Source organism: Chrysochloris asiatica, unplaced genomic scaffold (genome assembly GCF_000296735.1).
Source record: "Chrysochloris asiatica unplaced genomic scaffold, ChrAsi1.0 scaffold00107, whole genome shotgun sequence".
NCBI classification, from domain to species: Eukaryota; Metazoa; Chordata; class Mammalia; order Afrosoricida; family Chrysochloridae; genus Chrysochloris; species Chrysochloris asiatica.
This window is the reverse complement of record NW_006408625.1, coordinates 3559681-3571027: the sequence shown is the minus strand read 5'-3', so window position 1 is coordinate 3571027 and position 11347 is coordinate 3559681. Positions and strand designations below refer to the sequence as shown.

Genomic DNA, 11347 nt, shown 5'->3' with positions numbered 1-11347 from the left:
AATTGTAGATTACTAGTTCTAATGAGCCCACCTTGGACCAAAGACCCACGTTTTCTTCACTGTACATTTTATAAGCATCTGCATTCGTTTTTTTTTTTTCTTTTTTTTTTTTTTTTTAGATTATTAAGTCTGTATACCTTTATTTCTCCTTAACAGGCTGTAGCTACATTGGAATGGGAGTTGTTTTCACATACAACGCTAAGCATATTTTGTGGTGGAACCTGGTTTTATAACTTAGATAATTTCCCCTTTTATTTTAAGCAGATTATCCCTTGCCAATTTCAGATAAGAACGCATTCTAAAACAAGTCCTCTGAAAGCATGTATGACCACAAGAGCAACTCAGCTGGTATCTTAGAAGAGCATCAGAAAATATAAATTAGACATAATATAAAAAATCCTTATGATGAAAAGTTATATAGATTATTGAAACATTTTGAGAAATTTGAAAATGAACTATGTATCATATAATAGTGCTGTGTGTATGCTAAATTTCCAGAGTGGACTAATTATACTGAGCTTATGCAAGAGAAGGTCCTTTTTCTTAGCAGACATAGGCAAAAATCTTAGAGGTGAAAGATCTGGATGTCTGCAATCAACTCATAAATGCTTCTGTCCTAGTCTGGTTCCCAAGAGAAACTGCATCATGGACCGAGATTGCATTCACTTTTAACAGATTTAAGTTTCCTGTTTTTGTCTTTCAGACTTTGTTATTGCATATACTTGCGGCACTCAGATTTGATATAAAAGAAGTTGGCCTTTTTTGTCAAGGTCTTGGGTATGCACCTGCAGATTACTATCCTGGTTTGCTTACAAATGTGAGTATTTTTAATGTCTTAGTAATAAAATTTTCAATGCTGGATGTAACATCAGAAAAAACATCAATGGAAACAGTTCACTCCTCTAGGGAAGATGTTTCACTTTTCTATGTTTATTCTTTTTTACCTCAGACGAATGTACAACCATATAAGAAAGTAATATGAGTTGGGCGATTATGAGATAAAAGAAGAAAACCAGGAAAGGTTATACTAAATCATTCAGTCTCAATCTGTCTCTCTGTCGCATAATACCTCTCATCTAGGACATTAGGGAGAAGTGCTTTTCTTAGTGGAAGTTCAGCCTCATAATGTTGAACAAATAGTAGATTTAAAATAACTTGATTGGAATTTTATTTTAAAAGCAAAGCAAAAAATTCAGTCAGTAGTAATCTTGTAAATAGTAGTTTGGATTTACATTTAATGCTAAAGCTACCAGGAGCCCTGGTGGTGCTGTAGTGAAAGCGCTCAGTTGTTAACTGATGGGTCTGTGGAAGTAGGCCCACCAGCCGCTCTGTTGTGACAGTGTGCTTCCGTGAAGCCTGCCTGCCCTGGACAGCTCGACTCCATCTTGTAGGGTCTCTGCTAGTTGGACTTAGTGCATTGGGTTTGGTATTTTAAATTTAATGTTAAAGATAGCTTAAAGAGAACATTATTCTCTTCTTCCTTAAATTTTAACCAACTTCAAGAAATTTTAACTTATGATTTTGAAATAACTCTTCTAAAAAATATTAATGAGTTTTGTTTTATTGCCCAGTCTGGTCTTTTGAAACCTTTATACATGCACAACATTTTTACAAGTAAAATAACTAAATTAAAAAGACATAAATTGACTCTAAAGTGTTACTGGTTACTGTTTTTTAAGGGGTGTGATTTTAATGCTTAGTAAATTAATGATTTGTTATTCATGTGTCTATGTAGGAATGCAAAATGGTAGACTCTAAACACAAAATTCCAGTGATTTGGCACTGCTTTCATTTCCTTCTGACAAAAGAAAAACATACAGAGAGGACAGGGAAGGGGATCTCAGCAGAAATATCACTGACACCAAGAAAAATAGAACTGATGTAATCCTGGTGCAGTGTGAGTTCACTTGCCACTGATTTTGTTTTACAGATGGTTTCATCGTTAGTGACTGAACTCAGAGAGAATCATCTCCATGGATTTAACACTCCAAGGCGGTGGGTGTTCAAGTAAACATCCTTCTTCTCAAGTTTCTAAATATATTAGTGAGGTTTTGGGAAAAGAATTTCATTATTCTTAGGAAGTGCATGCTTGTACTTATGGTTATAATCTATGTAGAGAGATTCTATTAGTGGAATAGGTAGCTAATTGGTGATTTTTTAATCAAGTGTCCTATTTCTAAATCACTATTCTCTAAGGAGCTCTAAGGAGCTCTGGTAGTGTAGTGGTTACGACGAATCAGGCTGTGAACCGCAAGGTCAGCAGTTCGAAACTACCAGCGGTTCCACGGGAGAAAGATGAGGCATTCTGCTCCCGTAAAGATTTACAGCCTCGGAAACCCTGTGCAAGGTCGCTATGAGTCGGAACCGACTTCACGGCACTTAACAACAATTCTCTAAATTATTGAGTAGCAGTAAACTGTGCAACGTCTCCTTGAGTAAAAAGTTCCACACTCCCCATCAGCCCACCCCAGTGTGTGTGTGTGTGTGTGTGTGTGTGTGTGTGTGTGTGTGCGCGCGCGCGCGCGCTGTGTACAATCAGACTATTTACAAGGCAGGAGGTATTTGATGTGCACATATGACCGATATCAAGAAACATCATATTCCAAAATCCTGACTAAGCATATCAAAATAGATTCAGACAAATTGAAAAGCAAGTAATTACATTAAAAAAGGGTTTCTTCACTATGAAAGAATTCAGAGTTGTTTTTCTTGGTGAGCGTTTAGTTTCTAATAAATCATTAACTCAGAGAATCTAGGTACCAAATGAGTTATTTATTTATTTATTTTTAAAAAAGCCGTTTGCCAATTAAACCTCTATCAGAAATGATCTTCTCCCTCAGCTTTTAGGGAATCCCCACATCTGAATCTTTCAAATAGGAGTCCTGGTGTAGCACTCTGGGCTAATGTGCTAGACTGCAAAATCGGCTTGAACCTCAAGACAGGTTTATACTTTCTTGAAAAATAAACCCATGTATATTTGAATGCCATGTATGGAGCCTTGATGTGGCACTGTAGGATAAGTGCTCGACCACAAGGTCGGTTTGAAATGCAGTTCAAACTCACCAGCCTCTCCTTGGAAACCCTATACAGGAGAAGACAGTAATCCAGAAAACCTCAAAACTCTCTTGACCATGATTAGGTAGACCTGTTGGGAGATATTGGCCGATAGGCTTAAGGCTGAGAAACGTCAACTTGTGATAGATGGTCACATTTTGGGGCTTAACAGAATCCTCAGATTCATGACTGCTTCTTCATTAAGGATGTTTGTTTTCAAAAACAATATGGGCAATTTTCCTTGCACACTAGAAAGTCAAGTGTAAGAGGGCCATGGTGGGCATTCCAGCTGGCAGTATCAGCAAGGACAAAATGACCATTGTTTTGGTTAGACATTTAGATCATTCTTGGTCAAAGCAAATCTATGATATAATTAATGAACTTCTAACTAAAAATACAAAGGAGCTCTGGTAACATAGTGGTTATGAGCCAGGCAGTTTGAAACTACCAGCTGTTCTGTGGGAGAAAGATGAGGCTTTCTGCTCCCATAAAGATTTACAGCCTCAGAAACCCTGTACAGGGTCACTATGCATTAGAACTGACTCCACAGCACATAACAACAACAACATCAACTAAAAATCCTACTGCTAGCAGTAAGCCCCATGCCTGGACTCTGATGAATCTGACACATTCCTCATTTGCTTTGCTTGGTGATCTTTACCACAGGCTTTCATTTTTTATTATTTTCTTAAATGAATTTTTGTGTTCAACAAGCTATTGTCTAGGTATTTTTCTGAATTGTTGAGCCAATATATATGGTCTTTAGGAAAATTCAGTCTCTTGGACTGCATTCATTTATACTTACCATAAGATTGAATTTTAAAAGCCAGCATGCTTTTTGAGTCACTTTATGAACTTTTAAAGTCCTCCTTCAAGACTTAAAACTAGGAAGTTGTGTTTGCCATTCATAAAGCAACCTGGATCTCTGAAAGCTTGTCTGAGACTCCATAGTTCTCTGGGTGGTGATGGTTGTGTGTATGGAGTCGGTTCCAACTCATAGCGACCCTTTATAGGATTTCTGAGGCTGTAAATCTTCACAGGAGCAGAAAGCCTCATCTTTTTCTCACGGAACGACTGGTAGTTTTGAACTGCTGACCTTGAGGTTAGCAGGCTAACTCTTAATCACAACACTACCAGAGCTTCTTTGTTAGATGTTATGTGCCATGCAGTCGGTTCAACTCATAGCGACCACCGAGGCTGTAAAGCTTTACGAGAGCAAAAAGTGTCATCTTTTTCCAGTGGAGCAGCTGGTAGGTTCGAACTACTGACCTTGCAATTAGCAGCTCAGCTTATAATCTACTATGCTACCAGAGCTTCCTTAGGGAATTATAAATGCAACCAAGCACATTTTCTTGAGTGGAGTGAGATTTCATGAAATCAGGTAGAGGAACAGCTTCCTGGCAACATTTGAAAGACAACAGTCAACATACTCGAGCCATTAACTAGAGTGGTTGCTATTACTAGTTATAATAGTGGTTAGATTTTCCCCTACATCACCACAGCAGCAACAATAACATCATCTCTAAAGTTATTTGTACATTTTTAAGATTTGCAAAATCAAGTAGTTGGATTCAGAATACCTCATAGTAGACAAACTTCTCTCCAGTATACACTTGATTCCAAAATATTGCCATCTGAATATGAATATAAGTTTTACTGTTACTTTCCTTCCACTAGTATGGTCTTGAAATATTCAAGCATCCAAAAGCCTCCCAAATTTAAGTACCTTATAAGTAATGCCAGGCTATTATCCTTATAAGGTCGACAGTTCAAACTCACCAGCCACTCCTTGGAAACCTATAGAGTCGCTATGAGTCTGGAACTGACTCAACAGCACTTAACAACAACATTTTTTTTGTTTGTTTGTTATGGATGCTTTTGTTTTCTGGAGTGCATCTATTATACTTCCCCCCCCCCACAACTTGAATGTTTAATATTGCTTTCAAGAAATTCAAAAAACTTCCTAGAAAATATAGAAATTAACCTCATAACTTAAGATGTATAAATTGTCAGAGGGACAAAATACAGGAAAATCTGTTGAGTTTCTTTCTGCATTATTTTTAGAGGTCTGATAAATAGTCTTGTCACAGCATTTTAAATAGAGTTTCACTTGCCACTAAGTAAAATCAACAATTCAGTGACAGAATGTTTAAATTCTATCTTGTTCTTTGCAACAAACCATCTAGAAGGAGCGACATTCTGGGATCTCTGAGCATTGTCAATTTATCCTGTAATACAGTGGTTTGCTGCAGATGGTTTGGAAGCTTCAGGGCAACCACATGGGAAAGATGTCTTCAGTAGTATATGGTTACCATCTAGCCCTCTGCAGCTGAATTCTTGTGCAGAAGTCCCTTGGAAGTGCTCGTCTGGCAATCCATCAAGACCTAATGCTCAGTGTAACATAGTCTGGAAAGTGTTGCATAACTCTGGTTGAAGTTGCATCTCAGGCTCTACCAAACAGTGTTCTGCTTCAGACCAAAGGAAAGAGCCATGAAAGCCATAAGCACTTGGAAGCCCTTCAGAAGATTATTAGTTGGTCTGCCTGCATCTTGGTAGAACCAAGAGCTACTGAAGTTGGATGGTACTTTAGAATATTTCAGTGAAGTTATCTGAGACCTTTCAGTGTTTGGTAAACACGCTTAGTCCTCAAATTATCTTTCCTACCCATGCCATACCCTTTCCTGTGACTGGTGAGACAGGAAAAAGCGGGTCCATAAACCAGGATTAAACATGGGTCACTTACTGACTGAAATCTTGTGACCAAAATCCTGTGGCATGTTAAAGCCTGCTTCCGTCCTTGCTTGAACAATTGTAAAGATGCATGGGACATTCCCAGGGCGCATAGCTGAGCAGCGACATCCTGGGACATGCCATTAAGAAAGACCATCCATGAAATTTCTGTATTTTATAGGACTGCCATTGAGGAAGACCACCCATAAACATTCTGTATTTTTACTTCCTTGTGAGATATTTTATAGGTCAGACTTGTCTGCCTAGTGCTCTGTTGTTGTTTCTAAGTATCACTGAGTTGGTTCTGACTCATAGCAACTCTGTATAGGGTTTCTGAGGAGTGGCTGGTGGGTTTGAACTGCCGACCTTGTCATTCGCAGTCTAGTGCTGATCCTACAGTGCCACACTGGGAGTCCAGCCTAGTGCCCTAGACATAACTCTAAAGGATCAAACTTCTGCTGAGGAAAAAGAGAATGCCAGTCCCTGGGAGGAGTCTGAATTAGGAACATTCCAGAATCAGTTCTGTCTGCTCCTACCAGAATCCTTTGCAGTGAAATCCATCTTGAAGAAATGCTGCACTTACATCCAATTAGTATGGCTCCTCCTAAATAGGACGTTTCCCGGAAATCCCTGCTTATCCCTGTGAATAAACGTGGTGTCGTCTCCCTATCCAAAAAAATTTAAGCCCCAGCAAAGCCTTTAAGAAGATGGAGGTTAATCGTTGCTTTAAATCTTCCCCATCTCTGCTTGTAAAAATCTTTTGTACCTTTGTTCGCATGGAAACTCTGCCTAACCTGACTGTTCTTAACCAATAGAAGGCAAGACCCCTCTCTTGAAGGACCGAGATGCGTTGGCATTCCCCATAACACTAGTAATAGACTCAGACTGCCCTCATTTAGTAAGGGGACAGTTACACTTAGTCTTTTAGGATGGAGGATAGATGAGTCAAAGCTGGAGGGCAAGAACATTGACTGCCTGCTGCTTTATTTCCAAATCCTGGATTAATTTTCAGCACATAGGATTCTCAGACATATTTCCAATCTCACAACCATTAATAGAGCTCTTCCTTTATGCAAATATTTGATGGGTTGGGCTTCTTTAGTAAACAGCGAGCTGGCTAGGTCCCTATGCACTCTTCCTCATTTCCCACTGTCTCCAAACATGAGATTAACAGAGAGAAAAGATAGAAGGGTACCTGTTTAGCTCTTTTACTTCGTTTAGCTCTTTTACTTCATTATTTCTTCCACTAGCTTTAGCTGCTCTACATTCGAGAGCAAATTTCAGAATCTCTTCTAGCATCCAATTTGGTCTCTTCGTTCTTTCCTGTCTTCTTAATGACCTTTTTTCACTCTTCATGTATGATATTCTTGAGGTCATTCCACAAATCCTCTGTTCTAGACCATTAGTATTCAATAAGTCAAATCAGTTCTTGGGATGGTCTCTAAATTTAGGTGGACTATACTTAAGGTCATATTTGGGTCTTGTGAACTTGTTATCATTTTATTCAGCCTATGAGCTGTCCCACAGTCTACCCTTGGTCTAGTTTTGCCTGGAGATACCGCACTTCTCCATTGTCTCTTCCCACAGATGTAGTCGATTCCTATGTATTCCATCTGATTAGGTCCATGTGTATAGTCACTGATTATTTTTTGAAAAAAGATATTTCCAGTGATTAACTCATTGGTCTTGAATAATTCTATCATGTAATCTCCAGCATCAGCTCTGTCACCAAGGCCATATTTTCCACATACTGATTCCTCCTCTTTGTTCCCACCTTTCACATTTCAATTACCAGGAAGTAACAGTGTACCTTGATTGTATGTTTAATCAATTTCAGACTGAAGAAGTTGGTAGAAATATTCAATTTCATCATCATTAACTTCAGTTATGTATAAATTATTGATCTTGTAAATTTGAATAATAATTGTATTAACTGGTGTTCCTTGTAGATGTATGGATATTACCCTATCACAGACAGTATTGTACTTCAAGGTCTTGAAATGTTCTTTTTGATAATGAATGTGACACCATTCCTCTTGAATATATCATTCCTGGTATGATAAGCCATATGATTGTCCGATTTGGAATGGCCAATACGTGTCCATTGCCACTCACTAATGCCTGGGATATGAATCTTTATGTGTACAATTTCATTTTTGATGACTTCAAATTTTCCTGGATTCATACTTAGTACATTCCACAGTCTGATTAATAATGGATGTTTGCAGCTGTTTGTTCTCATTTTGAGTCATGCCCCATTAGCAAATGAGGGTGCTGAAAGCTTTGCACTATTCATGTCATTAATGTCAGCTCTATTTTGAGGAGGCAGCTCTTCCCCAGTTGTATTTTGAGTACCTTCCAACCTGAGGGGCTCATCTTCTAGCATTATATCAGACAACCTTCTGTGATTCACAAGGTTTGCAGAAGTCGATCCCTCAGAAGTGAACTGCCTAATCCTTCTTCCTAGTATGTTATTACTCTGGAAGTTCTGCTGAATATTGTCCACCAGTAGTGACCTTGCTGATATTTCAAACACCAGTGGCACATCAGAACACAAGACATCAGAGTACAACAAACTGACAGGCAAGAGGTCACAGGGAAGGGTTAGAGAGATGAAAATGTCACTTTCAGAAGTTTGTAGTCCTTGATGAAGGATATGTTGAGAAACAATAGCTTCACATTTTGATATTTTCGTTTAATGAAGGTTTCTATGATTTCATAACAATATTGTTTGTCTTACCATCATATATGTTTTTTAATAATAGTCAGCAAGTGAAAATGTTTTTAAAAATGAGGAGCACATATATATTCTATATTGTAGTATCATTTGTGTTTCACAAACCACAAGACCAAGTTCTTATTTATAAATATGTATGAAAATTCCTAGGAAAAAATTTGATAGCATACATCCCAAAATTGCATTTTATTAATCTCTGGTTCATTCATACATTTTACAACTATACCTATATCTTACAAATTGACAGTCTTGCCTTCTGACAGTTTCATTATGACATTAGTGAAAAACCTCTTGTGCAGCTATTTTGCATACCAGCGGCAGTAACAGATGCCAAAATGGGAGGTGAAAGTAATGCTGGCTGTGATGGTTAAGGTTATGTGTCAGCTTAGTGGGGCCATGATTCTCAGTGGCGGGCACTTATATAAGGGATGTAATTTGGCAGTTATGTAATGGTCTCATCTTTCATTTGATGATCTGATGTGGTTTATCCTCCATTTTTATGTAAGATTGATTTTTACATAATGACCTGGTCTGTGGTCTTTGGAACCTAACCATATCAATCAGTGAGGAATGGGTGTATTTCTTGAACATACAGCATGTGTCAGGACTTGTCCCTAAGTGCTAGGATTAGAGCAGTGAGTAAAATGGACAAAGTGCTTGCCATAGCAGAGTGTATAGCCTTGCAGGAGAAAAGAGGTCATAAAAAGGAAATTCATTGTATATCAGATGATGACAAGCACAATGAAAGATTGTGAATTAGGGGTAAGAGAGGCAGGTGGCATGGGAGGATACATGCTATCTTAAGCCCAGTAGAACTTTGGACAGTAATGGATCTGTCCTATAAATTTGTACTAACATGGCTAGTGCAACTGAGGAAATTAATTTTTAATTTTGCTTCATTTTACTCCATTTAACTTTAAGTAGCCACTTGTGGTTTGTTGCTACCATATTGGCCAGTGCAGTTCTATTGGATAGTCAGAAAAGATCTCACTTATAAAGCAACATTTAAGACCTGAACAAGATGAGTGAGCTAGCTCTGTGTTCCAGGGAAATGAACAGCAGAACTTACTTTGGAGTCATTGGAGGCCAGTAAGGCTGGAGCAAAATGAGCGAGGTGGAGAGTAGAAGGAGGTAAGGCCAGACAGATAGATCTCATCAGGCAAAGGCCTTGGCAGCTTGTTCTTTAAAGGGGACTGGAAGCCATTAGAAAGCTTTTAGCAAACAAATGACGTGACCTGAACTTTTCAAGGGTTGCTGGAACTGTTGTGATGCTAAACAATGAGGTGAGGACGGAAGCAGGGAGACAAGGTTATTGCAGTAACTCAGATTGGAGATTAGGGTGCCTTGGATTAGAGGGGCAGTGATGGAAATGCTGAGATGTGGTCAGATGAGAAAGGGAGGAATCAAGGAGAGACTTCCAGGGTTTAAGCCTGAGCACATGAAATAGGGAGCCCAGTGGAAAGAGACCATCAGGAGCAGGAATGCAGGAGTCCTGCTTCAGGATTGGAAGTGGGAGGTCCTGACAATGGGTAATGGTAGATAGGAATGGGAGTTAAAGGATTCCCACCTAGAAATTCGAGTCCATAGGAGAGTCCATGCATGGTGTTAGGGCAGCTCTCTTTATATGAGGAGCGAATCAGGTTTTATATCTCTTTAATTACATGTGGCTGTAAGCTCTGGGTCATTATTTCTTATTTTATGTCTTCCACAGGATGGCTTCTGAACGAGTCACATCCCTGTCACGGGTTTGTGTCCCCCTTGTTACTCTTCCAGACTTTGAACCCCTGGTGGAGGCTCTGCTCATCTACCCTGGACATGAACCTCAGGAAATCATCTGTCCTGAGTTCTTTGAAGCTGTAAACGAGGCCCTTTTACTGTAAGTGATGTCCATTTATCTTGTCATCCAACATCGTTTTTCCTTTTGTTGTTGTTATTAGGTGCCATCATGCCAGTTCTGACTCATAGTGACCCTGTGCACAACAGAATACTGCCTGGTCCTGCACTATCCTCACATTGTATGTTTGAGCCTAATTATGCTACCACTGTGCCAATCCATCTCATTAGGAGTCTTCCTCTTTTTCATTGACCCTCCACTTTACCAAGCATGATGTCCATCTCCAGGGATTGACCCCCAAAGAATGAAAGACAAAATCTTACTCTAAAGAGACTGTTCTTGTTCTTCTGGCAGTCCCTGATACTTTATTCTTCACCAACACAATAATTCAAATGCATCCATTCTTCTATAGTCTTCATTATTTAGTGTCCAACTTTGCTGTGCATACTGGGTGATTGATAATACCATGGAATGGGTCAGGCTCACCCCAATCCTCAAACTAACATCTTTGCTTCTGAGCACTTTAAAGAGGTCTTTTGAAACAGATTTGTGTAATGTAATATATCACTTGATTTCCCCATTTATCATGATGTTACTTATTGGTCCAGTGGTGAGGATTTTTGTTTTCTTTACATTGAGATGCAATCCATACTGAGGACTGTAATGTTTCATCTTCATCAGTAAGTATTTTAAGTCTTTGAACTTCTTCCTTTTAGTATCAATGACTTTTGATCATATGCTGTTTCATGAAATGGTTGAACATCATCCATTTCTTTTTGGTTCGGTGACTCTGTGTATTCCTTCCATTTTTTGTTTGTTTGTTTGTTTTTAAAGTTTTTATTGTGAATTGAGTGAAAATTTACAGGGCAGAGCATCAGTTTTACATTCAACAAATCATACACCTTGTCTCATTACAATGATTATAATCCCCTCCATGTACCATTAGTTAACAGTATTTCTTTCTATTCATTTTAGCTTGTTTTTTTTTTTTT

At 38.7% G+C, this 11347-nt stretch overlaps 1 protein-coding gene across 1 annotated transcript in view; it reads left to right on the top strand.

The window, feature by feature from the left end:
* Nucleotides 1-11347, top strand: part of FANCC (Fanconi anemia, complementation group C) — a 200859-nt gene that overhangs the window by 134468 nt on the left and 55044 nt on the right. Inside the window, exons 4-6 of the mRNA XM_006867669.1 lie at nucleotides 704-817; nucleotides 1931-1995; nucleotides 10233-10397. Of these exons, the coding sequence (XP_006867731.1) occupies nucleotides 704-817; nucleotides 1931-1995; nucleotides 10233-10397 (344 nt within the window). The remainder of the gene's footprint in view (nucleotides 1-703; nucleotides 818-1930; nucleotides 1996-10232; nucleotides 10398-11347) is intronic.